At 40.2% G+C, this 19,208-nt stretch overlaps 1 protein-coding gene across 2 annotated transcripts in view; it reads left to right on the plus strand.

Annotated features, from left to right (window-relative positions):
* smo (smoothened, frizzled class receptor) overlaps positions 1 to 11,598 on the plus strand; it is a 28,237-nt gene extending 16,639 nt beyond the window's left edge. The window contains exons 8-12 of one of the 2 annotated variants that reach the window (XM_034163594.1): positions 1,489 to 1,597; positions 1,758 to 1,937; positions 7,637 to 7,785; positions 8,422 to 8,556; positions 10,765 to 11,598. In XM_034163594.1, the coding sequence (XP_034019485.1) occupies positions 1,489 to 1,597; positions 1,758 to 1,937; positions 7,637 to 7,785; positions 8,422 to 8,556; positions 10,765 to 11,384 (1,193 nt within the window). In that variant the 3' untranslated portion in view covers positions 11,385 to 11,598. Of the gene's footprint in view, positions 1 to 1,488; positions 1,598 to 1,757; positions 1,944 to 7,636; positions 7,786 to 8,421; positions 8,557 to 10,764 lie in introns of both variants that reach the window. The other variant, XM_034163593.1, reaches the window with a different exon arrangement.
* Positions 11,599 to 19,208: the final 7,610 nt, after the last annotated feature.

The following is a 19,208-nucleotide window of genomic DNA, read 5'->3' on the forward strand; positions in this document are numbered from 1 at the left end:
GAGACACAGATGAATTGAGGTTTTCATTGCCCTTCGTTCAAATTTTTCAACAGTTTAAAAATCCTGACGTAGCGCCCTGCACGAAGGTTAAACGATGCCAACGACAGTCAACGAAAGTCCAGATTTCTTGTTTCGTCAGGGCTTCGTCACCCTTCGTTAAGTGCCGTGTGACTGGGCCTTTAAATAGATTGAAAACCCCACACTGTCACTGAGTTTTTACTTCATGGTTGACTGCTTAACGGAACGAAAGTTTGCTTGATTTGTTTAAGTCCAACGTCTTTCGCAGTGATGTTCCTGTAGCGCTAGTTAGCATGCTAATGTCAGCGTAAGATGTCTTGTAAATCACTTCAAATGTGTTAGCTGGTTACAAAAACAGTGGCTACGTTTACATGCCGTTAATATTCGGGTTAAGGTCAATATTCCGGTTTCTGAATCATTAGGAATAACCCGTTTACATGCTTAAGCAAACAGTTACTCCTGTATACGTGCTCATTGGTATCATTTGGAATATCCCCATCTAAACAGTGACGCACGTCTTCTACCGGTGCTTGATTTGGTCTGGCGTTCATGCAAATCCTGCTTCGCGTAACTTTTCGGCCACCTTCTTGTAAATGTTGCTATCTCTGTACTTTCTACTGTCAATAAAAGACATTATATTTATGTCTTTCACGATACTAATGAAGTACTCGGTTTCCTCCTCGCTCCAAAAGTGTGGTGCTGTGCTACCGCGTCTGGATTTCCCCATGCTTGCTTACTTCTGCTTCTGTGGTGTCTGGTGGGTTGCGTGCGCCGCATACAAGTACTTGCCATACTCAAAAGACCAAGATTCCTTGCGGATAGGACATGCGCAGAACACAAAATAATGTTCCTTTCTATGGGGATATCCCGATGTGCGTTTATATGACCTGATATTTGGGTTAGAAAAGGAGTAACCCAGGGGTCATATTTGGGTTTTTAAAAACCAGAATATGAGCATATTCGGGTTTTTGCGGGTGTTTACATGGCCGTGCGCCACCGGGTTATTGCTAATATTTCGGTTCTGAAAGGGTTATGAAAGGGTTATTGGCTGCATGTAAACATAGTCCGTGTTTTCTTTCTTACCAACTTTTACAAAATATATTTATGAAAAATGTCAAACATTTGCACAGAAATACAGCTGTTTCTGAGCATTTTCTGCCATCTTGGTTTATTTTGTTGGCGCGAGCTGATGTCACGCTGCCTTTCCACTCGGATTGTAGTCACCGTTGTGCGTCACTCAGTATTTACATGAACTAGACCTCTGCTCTTTTTATGTCATTGTCTCTTATGGCTGCAAAACACCCACTCTGATTGAAAATGAATGGCAAGTCGTCGTTATGCCTCTGTAGCTTGCTGTCGCTTGTAGCTAATGATACCGTAGGGTTAGACTGCTTGACGAATTAGTCGTGCAGCTTCCTCTCTGCGATGGCCATCAACACTCTGCAGTATGTGTCATTTCCTCTTTATCAGGTATCTTTGGATTCCTTGCATTTGGATTTGTTTTCATCACCTTTGGCTGCCACTTCTATGACTTCTTCAACCAGGCTGAATGGGAGAAAAGCTTCCGAGAATATGTGCTGTAAGTTCACTTTATCTCGATCTGCCCCTGAATCGGACAGTTTCTATTAAAGTTCAGGCACACACACGCCGTCTCTAACAAGACTTTATCATTTACCGAGTCCGCGGTTTGAATGTACCTCCTCGAGACATTTACCGATCGCCTCAAATATTCTCGACAGGTGTGAAGCCAATGTGACAATCGCATCCCAGACAAACAAGCCAATCCCAGAATGCACCATCAAAAACCGACCAAGCCTCATGGTGGAGAAAATCAATCTGTTCTCGATGTTTGGGACTGGAATCGCTATGAGCACCTGGGTCTGGACCAAAGCCACGATCCTCATCTGGAAACGCACCTGGTACAAGTCAGTAAACATCAAATAAACATGTAGCGCAGCATGAATGTAAAATGCTACTGTTGATGTTTGGCCGTTTAACCTTAATGAGGCTGTTGGATTTCGCTTGTGGCTGAATTCTCTTTTCTCTGTACCTCTTCATGTCCACATACCGTGTACAGTGTTTCTCACAGGTTTTTCTGACATTGTAGTGGGTGAACCTCAATTTGGCTCAGGCCATGAATCCCACCCTGGGGTCGCAGACCCTTTTAGAGGGTCACCAAAGGTTACAAGGGGATTCTGGAGGGTTTGTCTGCTCTGAGGTTGATAAAATTATAATTGCAAATGTTACATGAAGTCATAAAAGCTGATTTCAGTCAATCAAACAAACAAAATGAACTGCAATGTAACACTTTATTCTTTTGTGTGTGCATTTTTGCGCTCATCTTGTGTGCTTTGATTGCGAAGAGCTATGAAGAACTTTGTTCTTCGAAACAATTTTGCGCTGTAGTAGTTAATCATAACCACGGTGGTATTATAGATACAGATGATGATGATGATGATGATGATGTGGCAAAAGAAAAAGTCATACTAACAATGAATGATACAGAGTTTAACAGTTCCGTTTTTTTTCTGGTAACCAGGACCAGTAATTGAGACCAGGGTCTGGTTTCACAAAGCAGTCTAATCTTGTTTAGTCCACTAAACTCACTTAATCGACTAATCTTTTGTTGCACAAAGTGCTTAGTCGGCTAAAGGTTTGCATTACGTGACTAAACTTTTTAGCCTGGTACAGAGGAGGTTAATCTTATTTTAGTCGACAAAATTTCAGTCTTACCTAAAAAAATGGTGGCTATCATGTACCAACGCTTGATGGAACATTCAAGAGCACCCCTACGTTGCTCATATTCCTTTTAGAGGAGAGCTTTCTCCACTTTTGACCATGGTTGTAGCAGATGGCTGTCATGATGTGTTTGTGACAGTTCTCACATTAGCCACCGGGCGTCGCTGTGTGTACACAAAGAGGCTTGACGGAAGTGTAGAAGAAGAAGAACTGCTAGGCTAAGAACTAAGTACATCATTCTGCAGTTCATATGTGTCCATAAATGTTAATAAAGCCAGTTAATGAAACAAAGGTTTGATAGTTCAGGACCCCAACACGGAAGTAAACAAAACTCTCTTGCCCTGGAGGCGTTTCTTGGCAGTGGTGCTTGCGAGGCCACTGTGCCCATGAAAATTGGCAACTAATGTAAGACGGCTAATCTACAACTTTAGCTGTCTATGTGAGATGGTGAGGAAATGGATAATGTTGGGCAACTGTGGTCGACTAAAGGTGCCCTGACACTTGCACTGCTTTGATCCGCGCACTTGCATGCACTCTGCCGTGCAGCAGAATAAAGTCATCTCAAACCCGTTGTAAATGTTCAAAATCTGCATCACGCAGTAATTACGTGAACTTCACATGAACATTGCGCAAACAATTCAAAAACACTGCGTGTAAGTGCAAGTTATTGCGTTATTTTGTTATTATTGAGTTAATTTCATTAGTTACTTCATCCAAACCATCAACATGTTTATTAGACCCCATTCCTACCAGGCTGCTCAAGGAAGCCCTACCATTATTTAATGCTTCGATCTTAAATATGATCAATCTGTCTTTGTTAGTTGGCTATGTACCACAGGCTTTTAAGGTGGCAGTAATTAAACCATTACTTAAAAAGCCATCACTTGACCCAGCTATCTTAGCTAATTATAGGCCAATCTCCAACCTTCCTTTTCTCTCAAAAATTCTTGAAAGGGTAGTTGTAAAACAGCTAACTGATCATCTGCAGAGGAATGGTCTATTTGAAGAGTTTCAGTCAGGTTTTAGAATTCATCATAGTACAGAAACAGCATTAGTGAAGGTTAGAAATGATCTTCTTATGGCCTCGGACAGTGGACTCATCTCTGTGCTTGTTCTGTTAGACCTCAGTGCTGCTTTTGATACTGTTGACCATAAAATTTTATTACAGAGATTAGAGCATGCCATAGGTATTAAAGGCACTGCGCTGCGGTGGTTTGAATCATATTTGTCTAATAGATTACAATTTGTTCATGTAAATGGGGAATCTTCTTCACAGACTAAGGTTAATTATGGAGTTCCACAAGGTTCTGTGCTAGGACCAATTTTATTCACTTTATACATGCTTCCCTTAGGCAGTATTATTAGACGGTATTGCTTAAATTTTCATTGTTACGCAGATGATACCCAGCTTTATCTATCCATGAAGCCAGAGGACACACACCAATTAGCTAAACTGCAGGATTGTCTTACAGACATAAAGACATGGATGACCTCTAATTTCCTGCTTTTAAACTCAGATAAAACTGAAGTTATTGTACTTGGCCCCACAAATCTTAGAAACATGGTGTCTAACCAGATCCTTACTGTGGATGGCATTACCCTGACCTCTAGTAATACTGTGAGAAATCTTGGAGTCATTTTGATCAGGATATGTCATTCAAAGCGCATATTAAACAAATATGTAGGACTGCTTTTTTGCATTTACGCAATATCTCTAAAATCAGAAAGGTCTTGTCTCAGAGTGATGCTGAAAAACTAATTCATGCATTTATTTCCTCTAGGCTGGACTATTGTAATTCATTATTATCAGGTTGTCCTAAAAGTTCCCTAAAAAGCCTTCAGTTAATTCAAAATGCTGCAGCTAGAGTGCTGACGGGGACTAGAAGGAGAGAGCATATCTCACCCATATTGGCCTCTCTTCATTGGCTTCCTGTTAATTCTAGAATAGAATTTAAAATTCTTCTTCTTACTTATAAGGTTTTGAATAATCAGGTCCCATCTTATCTTAGGGACCTCGTAGTACCATATCACCCCAATAGAGCGCTTCGCTCTCAGACTGCAGGCTTACTTGTAGTTCCTAGGGTTTGTAAGAGTAGAATGGGAGGCAGAGCCTTCAGCTTTCAGGCTCCTCTCCTGTGGAACCAGCTCCCAATTCAGATCAGGGAGACAGACACCCTCTCTACTTTTAAGATTAGGCTTAAAACTTTCCTTTTTGCTAAAGCTTATAGTTAGGGCTGGATCAGGTGACCCTGAACCATCCCTTAGTTATGCTGCTATAGACGTAGACTGCTGGGGGGTTCCCATGATGCACTGTTTCTTTCTCTTTTTGCTCTGTATGCACCACTCTGCATTTAATCATTAGTGATCGATCTCTGCTCCCCTCCACAGCATGTCTTTTTCCTGGTTCTCTCCCTCAGCCCCAACCAGTCCCAGCAGAAGACTGCCCCTCCCTGAGCCTGGTTCTGCTGGAGGTTTCTTCCTGTTAAAAGGGAGTTTTTCCTTCCCACTGTAGCCAAGTGCTTGCTCACAGGGGGTCGTTTTGACCGTTGGGGTTTTACATAATTATTGTATGGCCTTGCCTTACAATATAAAGCGCCTTGGGGCAACTGTTTGTTGTGATTTGGCGCTATATAAAAAAATTGATTGAAATTGATTGATAGTGCACCATGTCAGAGCACAGTTCATCAGAACGATTAGAAAGAGATGTTTAATCTATCATAAACATACTTTTACAGCTACTTATAAGAAGGAATGAACATGCAACTGTTTTACCGAGTCATTACAATATAAACACTCCAAATAATTACCTTTCAGATGATTCCAATGCGTTTTCCACCTCATTAAGTGCACGCGCAAGAGAGAGAGAGAGAAAAAGCAGGATATGAAACAATCCTCTGTAATTCCAGAAGCGATTACAACCCCTGGCAATAATTATGGAATCACCGGCCTCGGAGGATGTTCATTCAGTTGTTTAATTTTGTAGAAAAAAAGCAGATCACAGACATGACACAAAACTAAAGTCATTTCAAATGGCAGCTTTCTGGCTTTAAGAAACACTATAAGAAATCAGGAAAAATAATTGTGGCAGTCAGTAACGGTTACTTTTTTAGACCAAGCAGAGGGAAAAAAATATGGACTCACTCAATTCTGAGGAATAAATTATGGAATCACCCTGTAAATTTTCATCCCCAAAACTAACACCTGCATCAGATCAGATCTGCTTGTTAGTCTGCATCTAAAAAGGAGTGATCACACCTTGGAGAGCTGTTGCACCAAGTGGACTGACATGAATCCTGGCTCCAACACGAGAGATGTCAGTTGAAACAAAGGAGAGGATTATCAAACTCTTAAAAGAGGGTAAATCATCACGCAATGTTGCAAAAGATGTTGGTTGTTCACAGTCAGCTGTGTCTAAACTCTGGACCAAATACAAACAACATGGAAAGGTTGTTGAAGGCAAACATACTGGTAGACCAAGGAAGACATCAAAGCATCAAGACAGAAAACTTAAAGCAATATGTCTCAAAAAACGAAAATGCACAACAAAACAAATGAGAAACGAATGGGAGGAAACTGGAGTCAACGTCTGTGACCAAACTAAGAAACCACCTAAAGGAAATGGTATTTACATACAGAAAAGCTAAACGAAAGTCATAATTAACACCTAAACAGAAAAAAACAAGGTTACAATGGGCTAAGGAAAAGCAGTCGTGGACGGTGGATGACTGGATGAAAGTCATATTCAGTGATGAATCTCGAATCTGCATTGGGCAAGGTGATGATGCTGGAACTTTTGTTTGGTGCCGTTCCAATGAGATTTATAAAGAAGACTGCCTGAAGAGAACATGTAAATTTCCACAGTCATTGATGATATGGGGCTGCATGTCAGGTAAAGGCACTGGGGAGATGGCTGTCATTACATCATCAATAAATGCACAAGTTTACGTTGATATTTTGGATATTTTTCTTATCCCGTCAATTGAAAGGATGTTTGGGGATGATGAAATCATTTTCAAGATGACAATGCATCTTGCCATAGAGCAAAAACTGTGAAAACATTCCTTGCAAAAAGACACATAGGGTCAATGTCATGGCCTGCAAATAGTCCAGATCTTAATCCAATTGAAAATCTTTGGTGGAAGTTGAAGAAAATGGTCCATGACAAGGCTCCAACCTGCAAAGCTGATCTGGCAACAGCAATCAAAGAAAGTTGGAGCCAGATTGATGAAGAGTACTGTTTGTCACTCATTAAGTCCATGCCTCAGAGACTGCAAGCTGTTATAAAATCCAGAGGTGGTGCAACAAAATACTAGTGATGTGTTGGAGCGTTCTTTTGTTTTTCATGATTCCATAATTTTTTCCTCAGAATTGAGTGATTCCATATTTTCGTCCCTCTGCTTGGTCTAAAAAAGTAACCGTTACTGACTGCCACAATTTTTTTTTTCCTGATTTCTTATAGTGTTTCTTAAAGGCAGAAAGTTGCCATTTGAAATGACTTTAGTTGTGTCATGTCTGTGATCTGCTTTTTTTCTACAAAATTAAACAACTGAATGAACATCCTCCGAGGCCGGTGATTCCATAATTTTTGCCAGCGGTTGTAGAGGCGTTTTCAACAGCCAACTCTGAGAGAAAATGGTTACTCTGCTATGAAATAATAATTATTTTATATACGCAGTGTTCAGTGCACAAAGCGCAGCATCCAGCTGGGAACACGGCGGGATCGTCACGACGAAGTGCGTGCAAGTGCGCAGATCAAACTTGTGCAAGTATCACGGCACCTTTATTAAGTTTAATAGACTAAAAGGTTCGAGTGCTTTATGAAACCGGATCCTGGTGGTGTGACTTAATCCCTGCATGAACTATCTTTGTCTTCCACCAGGATTATTGGCCGGAGTGACAATGAACCCAAGAGGATCAAGAAAAGCAAAATGATCGCCAAAGCGTTTGCAATGCGAAAAGAGCTCCACGTGGATCCCGAAAAGGAGCTTTCATTCAGCATGCACACTGTGTCCCATGACGGGCCTGTGGGTGAGTGCGCCGTTCTTGCCATTAAACGTACAATAGTTCTGATCAGTACTTGGTACCAAATCATTAGTTGTTATCTGAGTGGGACAATTGAAAGTGCAAGTCGAATACCAAACGACATACATTGGAAGATTCAGTACCTTGTTAAATTGGTAATTGTACGAGTTTTGGGCTTAATTCTACACGAACTGTAGGCTGTGTTGGTGTGTTTGTGAATTAGCAGGACTGTCCCTAAGCAGCGCCATCATGCCAGTTTTCAAATTTAGGGTGTTCTCTCACTGTTTTCTCTTAATTATGCTTAAATTGAATGAAATACGTCAGTTTTCCGCCACAAACGGCTTCAGCTGACTCTCACGTGAATCACAAGGAAACGCCAGCGAGAAACAAAGCCTGTGGATCAGAGGATTGTGCTGATTAAATTTTGGATTTGTTTCGTGTGGAAGAGTCGAAATCAAAGATAAAATGACTTTGGATGTGTTTGATTTGTTTTTGTAAGATGTGAAACTTCTGTGGTTGATATGCTGCCGTATTGAACAGTGGTTTAGTGATATTGAAGCACACCGCGGACGGTCATTTTCAGCTAACAGCACTGGTTGTCTCGAAATGAAAACTTTATGTTGCATTTTCTTTCATTCGTAGCTGGAATCAATTTTGACTTAAATGAAGCCTCCAATGACATGTCATCAGCTTGGGCGCAACATGTGACGAAGATGGTGGCCAGGCGAGGTGCAATCTTACCTCAGGACATCTCTGTTACTCCAACCGGGACACCAGGTGACAACCCAACAATTCAAATGACAATATTTAACAAAATGTCCATTATTATTGACTAACAACAGCAAATACTTTGATATTGAGAGGAGGATGTTGAGGAAACTGCTCAGCATCCGCGACAACACCTCCCACCCCTTGCATCTCACACTGACGTCCTGTCAGAGCACCTTCAGCCATAGACTGAGACCACCGAGGTGCACCACAGAACGCCACAGGAGGTCTTCAGACCATATAATTCCTCCCCCTTCTGCAGGATGAATACATAATGAACAGTTAGTTACTCAGAGTTATATGCAATATTATCAAACATCCTGTGCAAACGTCTTCCAGTCATTTCTTAGAAATTTGTTGTACTTATTCTTAAACAAAAAAAATGTTCACTGTTTACTGTTTCAATACTGTGGGAAAATAATTTCAATAAATAATTAAATTAAATAATTTAAATAAAATTGATCTTATCTCTTATCTACGACGGCGTTTTAGGGCCACATAGAATTTTTTTTTTAGACTTCGAAAATAAAGTTGTAATATTACAAGAATAAAGTCATAATATTATGAGAATAAAGTCGTAATTTTAAGACTTCAAGAATAAAGTCGTAATATTGCGAGGAAAAAAGTTGAAATTTTACAAGAAAAATGTCGTAATGTTATGAGAATAAAGTCGTAATGTTATGAGAATAAAGTAATTTTATGAGAAAAAGTTGTAATTTTACAAGAAAAAAGTCGTAATATTATGAGAATAAAGTCGGAATATTATGAGAATAAAGTCATAATATTTTGACTTTTTTCTCGTAATATTATGACTTGTAAAATTACGACTTTTTTTCTCGTAATATTACGACTTTTTTCTCGGAATGTTACAGCTTTATTCTCACAGTCCAAAAAAAAGAAAAAAATTCAATGTGGCCCTAAAACTCGATCGTACTTATCTTATATTCTGAAATAAAAAATTCAGAAATAAAATGTGCATGTGACAAGCGATGGGAAATGATAAAATTTTACATATATATCAATGCCCGACATTGAGAAGAGGAATTCTCCCGGCCACATATAGGACAAATTGACCCGGAATGGGCTCTGAACCAGCGAACAGTGCCGCAGAGTCTCTTGTGCTGTTGAAAGTTGCATGGCGAGGTTATTTCCTCCTGGCTGATCAACAGCTGTGTGGTGTCATTTCTTCCTGTCTGCATCGAGCACAAACGCGAGTTCTTGGTTGTACTGATGGCACAGCGGGTCTTGCAGTCTTTAGGGAACTTTGCTCAACTCACAGTCTTCATCCACAGATATTTTGTGGGGTTTTTCCTCTTTGCATCATGTAACCAGCACAGGGGAGCCTCACAGAAGAAAGCCATGATACTAACTCATGAATAAAAATAAATCTGGCATCCGAAACACAAAAATAAACAAACACAGGGTGTTTCATTACATTAGCACTAGCTCTCTTTTATTCATAACAGAGACGCAGAGACGCAAACCTTGTAAAATTCGGGGACAAACAAACAGTGCGCTCCTCGTTGCAATACATACCTACCAATACGCGGTTGGCCGAATTGTTTCCATTCAAGGCATGTGATTCAGATTGATCGAACCATCTGGAACTGGTTCTCAGTTCCCATCACTATACGCAATACAGTGCATTTTGTTTTTGTTTTTTTTATTGTATCAATTATCCATAGATTAAAATATTCATATATTCTTATCATACCCAACAGCTACCTCACACTGATGGCTACACCATAATTAGTTGTAAGAGTCACACAACATGATGGTAGCTAATAGTTAGCTAGCATGTTATTAAGTTGGCATAGTTTGTGAACTTGATTATTCACTCGAGCTGGTCTTCACATTGCTGATATGTTTGCAAATAAAAATTAGTTGTGAATTTAACGAGTTACTCAAGTTAATGGCACTTAACACCGAGCTAACATGTTAGCAAATACAAATTGGTTGTGAAGCTAATTAGTCTCTCAAGCTAACACTGGTTGTTGCACATCCAAAAATATTTTTAACTTGTTCGCTCTTTCTAAATGTGTCTTGGCTGTGGGTGTTGGGCCAGAGTTTGTCAGAAATGTCAAACGTCTAGAGTTCTTTGGATCTGGTGGACATCGGTAGCTGTAAAACATTATGGGAATGCAAGCTTGCATTGTCCTTCATACTGCTTTCTTTATGTCCTTGGGATTAAAAACAAATTTCTCATATTCTTTGCAGTTCCACCACCACAGGAGAGGACCAGACTGTGGATGGTAGAAGCTGAGATATCGCCGGAGATGATAAAGAGGAAAAAGAAGAAGAAGAAGAAGAAGAAGGAGGTGCGTCCTTTGGAAGAGGTATTAGAGCAGCAGGCTTACCGCCAGCGCGAATTTGGCCCCAACTCATTGCCCCACCTGCCCAAAGTACCCTGCCACCCACGTCTGGTAGGCAGTTTGAGGGAACAGGAGCAGCAACAGAAGTTGGAAGAGGATGTCTTGCCAGGGTCCTATCCAGATTTCCATCCCTGTCACCCCCTATCTTGTGAGGAGAGGTATCCCTACCCATGCTGCCAGAACAGTCAGAAATCATACGGCCACAGCCTTCTGTTCAACCCTTTGACTTTCAGTGACCGCCCAGAGGATCTGGGCCTGGGTTCCAGCCGCCTCCCGTCATCTAACACCTGGCAGCGCAGAGGATCTTCTCGATATCCTTGCGATGGGGATCTTCCTGAAGGCATGTCAGAGAGGCTTGCCCATGTGGCTCAAGTACCGGCAGGACGAAGGTCTGGTTTTGGGCCCATCCATTCTCGGACCAATCTAGTGGAAGCAGAGCTTATGGACGCTGACTCAGACTTTTGAGAGAAAAGGTGTCATATGTTCTAGGTGGTATTTTGTGGTACACAGACAGTAAGCTAAAAGAAGTGCTGGATACTTTCAAATTTACAAAAGTACACCCAACTCCCGATGTTCTTTTCGCCCCAAGTAATAAAGTGATATATTGTGAATAAATTAATGAAAATAGTTTTTATACTGTATATACATTACATAAAATAAGTTGGCATAGGTATCTCCATGAATGACATGTGAGGCAGCTAAACTGTTCGTGGCTTGAATCGTTATCCGAGAGCAATTTCAAATAGTTTTTGCAGTTGGTGTCACCTCAGTAATGCAAATCACAGTATTTAAAGGTACATTACCAGTTCAAGTTACCTGAATCTGTGTTATCTCCGGCACACCCCAACAGCATATCAGCTTTGGTCCCAAAACTTGTTACTTGGGTAGATATATATATATATATATATATATATATATATATATACATATATATATATATATATATATATATATACATATATGTGTGTGTGTGTCACCATTTCAAATTTGTCACTTGCTGATATCATCCAAGATGTTGCTCGTATCTTATTGCTGCCAGTGTGTTCTCTTTCAGAATGGTCAAATTGACGACGGGTTGGTTACAAATGTAAATGTGAACCATATATACAATCTCCCCCCCCCCAAAAAAAAATATCTGAGGGAGAAAAAACATTCATATTTAGGTCACTTCATGCATGGTAATGTGAACACATAGAAACTAAACTCAGTCGGGTTCTTGTGGCCATCCAGACAAAACATCATCATAAAGTGCAACAAATATGTCAAACAGCATCTCATTGTACACTAAATGGTTTAAAATAAACCCTCTGCCATTAGTATTTAGCAAGTAATTAATTACCTAAATTACTGTGCAGTTAAAACCAATATTTCCTTTAGAAAGTAGTTGTAGGGTTTTCTGAGGAAATTTTTTCTTACTGTCCTTTTGGTACTCTTTATACGAGTATATATACGATATCACAAAATGAATAGTGATCGTGTTACTTATCAACTATTCAAAAAAGTACAATAAAATAATTTGTTTATTTTACTTGACAAAAAAATTTGCTTTCATCTGGATTGAATAGAATGGGCATTCTTTAAAAAAAAAAAAACATATAATAAAACAGTTTCTCCCTTATACAATATATTTTTTATTTCTATTTTTAAGGTGTACATACTTAGTCTAAATTGTTCTTTGTGACTTTTTGATCAATTCAAAAACATTATATATATATAATGTATTTTAGATGTCCTTCAATGTCTCTTGTTATCAGAGGTGCTTTTATATATTTTTAAAATTGTTTTTCCAAGATGAAATGTCTTTCCATTTTTCTACTCCATTATTCAAGATGTCTTCTGTGTAAAAATATTTCAGTATTTGTCCAGATCTGTAAATAAGTAACAAGTGTTAAATAAGTAAGTGTTTTTGTAAGATATTTAAAAATGTATCTGCTGGATTAAGTCACATTTGTCTTTTTGCATTATGCCAGCTGTGGAGCAACTGTTACTGTCACTTTTACAGCACATTGTAGATATAATTAGTCATTATAATGTTTTTGTGATTGTATTTGGCTAACTAACTGTTTTTGGCATGAGACAAGACATAGAATGTTGCAAAATGTACATCGGTGTTGCGCAACGTAATATTAAAATGCACACATATATTACTGCGAAAGACATATTGTGGTTTGTTATATCCACAAGTGGGCAGTATTGTACAATGCAACAATGTATTTTTGTTAGTTTACCCTGTGAGCTGAGGAGTGTCCAGCTGTTGGACGTATTAAAGAAATGCTTCTAGCTAATTATAGATTCTGATGTAGACGATTTTTGAGATGTTTGATGTTAATATATTTTAATAACCTTTATTTTTTTTACCCCCCCCCCCAAAAAAGAAAAAAAGCTTGGACACTTTGCATTAAGCTGTGAAAGTGATCGCCTCAAAATTATGTAAAAGGAAATACCTGGCACCAAGTGACCGCAGCAATCAAATTCCCATTTGTGACCATGGCAGAAGTCATTAAAGATCACACCCAAAATACCTGAAATGTGAAATTTGGTGCGACCAAAATTGTATTCTGAGTGCCCTAATATCTCCAAGTGATGTTCCTTGGCAGTGGTGGACACAGTTCCACTAATTAGCAAAGCTAACATTTTTGTTAGCGGATTAGTTTTTCAGCTAACTGAAAACCATCAGCGGGCCAATTAGCTACCGCAAAATTTAGTTCCACTAACTTTGATATATATATATATATATATATATAGTCTGTAACAAAAAAAATTGCATCACTTTGCTTGAAATTAAAAAAAAAATCCTTAAACTATAAACATTTTTTGACCGACTGCCATTTGATACTGAAAAAAAAAAGGCAGATTATATTTTGCCGGATACAGCAAACACGCACCTAGCGATATTTGACCGGATCTCTTCGCTGATTGGCTAGTTCAAATGACATCATCGTAGAGTCTATTTAAACATGGTGGCACCCCTGGCAAAGTTGAACTGGAAGATATTTCGCCATACGCGGCACCGGCAAAAAGCGGGTTGCGCTGTTTGGCGGCCGTCTAAATTTATTCACGACCGAATGGAACGGGCGTGGTTGGGCGGGAACTTAAAGGCGATCAGAGTTTAAGATCTCCTTATTTCACATTCATGATAGTAGCTCGATATTGGTGATTTTTATTTATGAAAACTGGCATATTTTACCATTCACTATTTTCAGGGGTGGCCTGATCGAAGGTTTTGCAGCTATGACACTGACAGAGAAAAAACAGGATAAACACACGTGCCGATGTGGACTTCTGTATTTTCATTTTTATTCTGTCTTGAATTTGCAGGTTTTGTTTAGTATCCCCGCCCTACACAGAAAATTACCAAGACTGCAAGAATTATTTCCACCGTGCTCGAAATTATTTCCACTGTGTGGCGAAAAGCACCGGTGGACATAATTTTGGGCGCGGCGGTGGAAATAATTTTGGACACGGCTATGCCACGTTTTTGAGCTGCTTTTAGCGTCCGAGAATCCCTTCGGCATTCTGTGACTTTCTGTTCCAATTCAAACATCTTTATGGCACCCAAAACGGCATTTAAGACCCCCTCCCCGGTTAAGGCTGGGTTTCAAACGACCGAATGGAACGGGCGTGGTTGGGCGGGAACTTAAAGGCGATCAGAGTTTAAGATCTCCTTATTTCACATTCATGATAGTAGCTCGATATTGGTGATTTTTATTTATGAAAACTGGCATATTTTACCATTCACTATTTTCAGGGGTGGCCTGATCGAAGGTTTTGCAGCTATGACACTGACAGAGAAAAAACAGGATAAACACACGTGCCGATGTGGACTTCTGTATTTTCATTTTTATTCTGTCTTGAATTTGCAGGTTTTGTTTAGTATCCCCGCCCTACACAGAAAATTACCAAGACTGCAAGAATTATTTCCACCGTGCTCGAAATTATTTCCACTGTGTGGCGAAAAGCACCGGTGGACATAATTTTGGGCGCGGCGGTGGAAATAATTTTGGACACGGCTATGCCACGTTTTTGAGCTGCTTTTAGCGTCCGAGAATCCCTTCGGCATTCTGTGACTTTCTGTTCCAATTCAAACATCTTTATGGCACCCAAAACGGCATTTAAGACCCGCTCCCCGGTTAAGGCTGGGTTTCAAACGTTTCACAAAGAATGCCTCCTTGACCCCTCTCTCAAACCATTTCTTCTCTCTGGCTAATATTTTAACTTCCTTGTCCTCAAACGTGGTTAGTGTCTTTAAGGTGGAGATGAACTGCAGACTGAGGTCCACTGGTGCCCTCTCTGCGGTGCTGGGATAGCCTTTTGTGTACAGGTTGCTTCGTTTCACCTATGTAGTGTTCGTTACAGTTTTCCTGACATCTGATAGAATACACTACATTGCTCTGTTTGTAACTAGGGATCATGTCCTTAGGGTGAACTAATTTCTGTCTCAAGGTGTTAACCGGTTTAAAGTAAACTGGGATTTTGTGCTGTCTGAAGATCCTCTGTAGATTTTCCCCTACTCCTGCTAAATAAGGGAGAGACACTCTTCTTCTTGTCTCCGTCTCCTGTCTATCTGGTCTCTTTGCTCTCTGGGACTTTTGCACTTTGTCCAGGGACCATCGTGGGTACCCACATACTGTGAGGGCTTTCCGGACACGTTGTTGTTCTTTAGCCCTTCCCTCTGCAATTGTGGGCACCTGTAGGGCTCTGTGTTGAAGCGTCCTGATCACCCCGAGCTTGTGTTCAAGGGGGTGGTTTGAGCCAAAGAGCAGATATTGGTCAGTGTGAGTTGGTTTTCTGTAAACCCCTGTCTGGAGCTGCCTGTTCTCTCCAATAGTAACATCACAGTCCAAGATGGCTAAATGGTTGTTTCTGGCATCCTCACGTGTGAACTTGATATTGGCGTCCACCGAGTTGATGTGTTCTGTAAAGTCCTCAACTTGCTGTTGCTTGATTTTAACCCATGTGTCATCAACATATCTGAACCAGTGACTGGGAGAGATGCCCGTGAAAGACGTCAAGACTGTCTTCTCCACTCGCTCCATGTACAGATTGGAAGATTGGTTGTGCGTGGGGTCTCGGGTATCCCCCATTGTGGCCAATCTGTACATGGAGCGAGTGGAGAAGACAGCCTTGACGTCTTTATTGGGCATCTCTCCCAGTCACTGGTTCAGATATGTTGATGACACATGGGTTAAATCAAGCAACAGGAGGTTGAGGACTTTACAGAACACATCAACTCGGTGGATTCCAATATCAAGTTCACACGTGAGGATGCCAGAAACAACCATTTAGCCTTCTTGGACTGTGATGTTACGATTGGAGAGAACAGGCAGCTCCAGACAGGGGTTTACAGAAAACCAACTCACACTGACCAATATCTGCTCTTTGGCTCAAACCACCCCCTTGAACACAAGCTCGGGGTGATCAGGACGCTTCAAGACAGAGCCCTACAGGTGCCCACAATTGCAGAGGGAAGGGCTAAAGAACAACAACGTGTCCGGAAAGCCCTCACAGTATGTGGGTACCCACGATGGTCCCTGGACAAAGTGCAGAAGTCCCAGAGAGCAAAGAGACCAGATAGACAGGAGACGGAGACAAGAAGAAGAGTGTCTCTCCCTTATTTAGCAGGAGTAGGGGAAAATCTACAGAGGATCTTCAGACAGCACAAAATCCCAGTTTACTTTAAACCGGTTAACACCTTGAGACAGAAATTAGTTCACCCTAAGGACATGAACCGTAGTTACAAACAAAGCAATGTAGTGTATTCTATCAGATGTCAGGAAAACTGTAACGAACACTACATAGGTGAAACGAAGCAACCTTTACACAAAAGGCTATCCCAGCACCGCAGAGAGGGCACCAGTGGACCTCAGTCTGCAGTTCATCTCCACCTTAAAGACACTAACCACATGTTTGAGGACAAGGAAGTTAAAATATTAGCCAGAGAGAAGAAATGGTTTGAGAGAGGGGTCAAGGAGGAATTCTTTGTGAAACGTTTGAAACCCAGCCTTAACCGGGGAGGGGGTCTGAGACACGCTTTATCCCCTGTTTACAGTGGGGTACTCAGGTCAAAGGAGTTTCAGTCTTTTGTTCATGGTAATGAGTCATTCACAGGAGAGTCATCAAGGGAGCCATCAGAAAGGCATCCATCCCATCATTAGAGGGACAGCTGTCCTGTCATTAGGAGAGTGCTAACTAGAGCACAATAGTTGCTAATTAGAGCTATTGTTTAGTCACTAACCAATAGCAGTCTGCCTCTCAGTAGGAGGGGTCTGGTTAGGTTTAAAACTCCAGCTTTTGTTGGCTTCTGTTTTATTCGTCTCTACAAGAGTCAGACAGAAGTCAGACTTCCAGAGCAAGAATTTTAGCTGAGGAAGCTTCTGCGATTTGAAGCGAAACGTCCACGCATCAAGCAACCCAGTCCAGTCGAAGATTCAAGCTTCTCTACTATTTTTTTCTAGTAGGGAAAAAAAAAGCATGTTTCCCACGGTCACACACGCCCCCTTGGCATCGCACCTCCTCCCCCAGGGGAGCACGCCCCACTATTTGAGAAAGACTTAACTCAAACCGTTTGGAGCCAATATGGATTAAACATGGTGTGTGTGTGTTGCCTTTAATCTTCAAAGATTTTCTTACAATGTTATTCATCACTTTAATCTTTTTCAAGTAATCTTATTCAAGTAATTTCATCTTTTTGCCCTTTAATCTCTTTACTCAAGCAATTCTTTACTTTAATCTCTTTGCTCTTTCAATATTATGTCTCTGTGGTTCAGTCAGTCTCAGTGCATCTTTGTTTTATGGTGAAAGCAGCAGTTTTCAGAATCTGAACCAGATTTTCTTACAAGTTCATTCACCAGTTGAATCTTTTTGACTATTGTTGCTCTGTGGTTCAATCAGTCTTTTGGTGAAAGCAGCAGTAATTTTAAGAACTCCAGAATCTGAACTTGATTAGCCGGTTGGACTTCAGAGCTCAGGTTTGTGTGTTGTCAAATTATGAATATTTATGAAATGGTAAATGAAAAGCATTTTCATTGCACTTTTCCTTCACACACATCAAATTGAATTTCATATCTGTGTAATTCAAACAGTTTAACTCAAAGAGTTAGTTTAGAGCCAATGTGGATTAAACATGGTCAAAGGGTTTGATCTTGACTGTTGATCACTGAGTTTTGTTCTGTTCACATTTAAACTTAGAAATTCAGCAATCAAAATCGAAACTCAGTCAGCAGGTTTAAATGTTGCTGGGAGGGAATATGAAACAGGGAGGGGGGATTATGGTTAAGAGTATGAGTGGGGGGCGTTGTGTTTAGAGCCTCTGATGGTCTAGTTTTGAAGCTGTTGCGTTCATGGATTCAAAGATGTAATTTCATAATATGTATTTCATATGTTCCTGTTACCATAGTGAAAGGGGTTTGTACTGTATGTCGGGCAGCGGGAGTATTGTTGGGGGATTGCCATAGTTGCAGTTGGTAGGCAACGGGTCAAAAACAGACATGCATCCATACGTACACACCCACTCAAACATCCAACTTTTATAAATAAGATGTTTCTTTACCTCAATGCCTTTTATTTCTTGGAATCTCCAATAAGTATATGATGTTGCTTACAGTGCAAATGTCAAAGAACACTGGGACAATTTTTTTGCCAGAATGTGGATCTGCAGAAATGGAAAATATACAACTCCAGTTCCAATGAAATTGGGACATTGTGTAAAATAACAGAATACAATCATTTTCATTTTACACAACGTCCCAACTTCATTGGAATTGGGGTTGTAACTCATTTGTGGGTCATTTTGCCCTTTAATCTCTTTACTCAAGCAATTCTTTACTTTAATCTCTTTGCTCTTTCAATATTATGTCTCTGTGGTTCAGTCAGTCTCAGTGCGTCTTTGTTTTATGGTGAAAGCAGCAGTAGTTTTCAGAATCTGAACCAGATTTTCTTACAAGTTCATTCACCAGTTGAATCTTTTTGACTATTGTTGCTCTGTGGTTCAATCAGTCTTTTGGTGAAAGCAGCAGTAATTTTAAGAACTCCAGAATCTGAACTTGATTAGCCGGTTGGACTTCAGAGCTCAGGTTTGTGTGTTGTCAAATTATGAATATTTATGAAATGGTAAATGAAAAGCATTTTCATTGCACTTTTCCTTCACACACATCAAATTGAATTTCATATCTGTGTAATTCAAACAGTTTAACTCAAAGAGTTAGTTTGGAGCCAATGTGGATTAAACACGGTCAAAGGGTTTGATCTTGACTGTTGATCACTGAGTTTTGTTCTGTTCACCTTTAAACT

This window comes from Thalassophryne amazonica, chromosome 22 (assembly GCF_902500255.1).
Source record: "Thalassophryne amazonica chromosome 22, fThaAma1.1, whole genome shotgun sequence".
Classification (NCBI taxonomy): Eukaryota; Metazoa; Chordata; class Actinopteri; order Batrachoidiformes; family Batrachoididae; genus Thalassophryne; species Thalassophryne amazonica.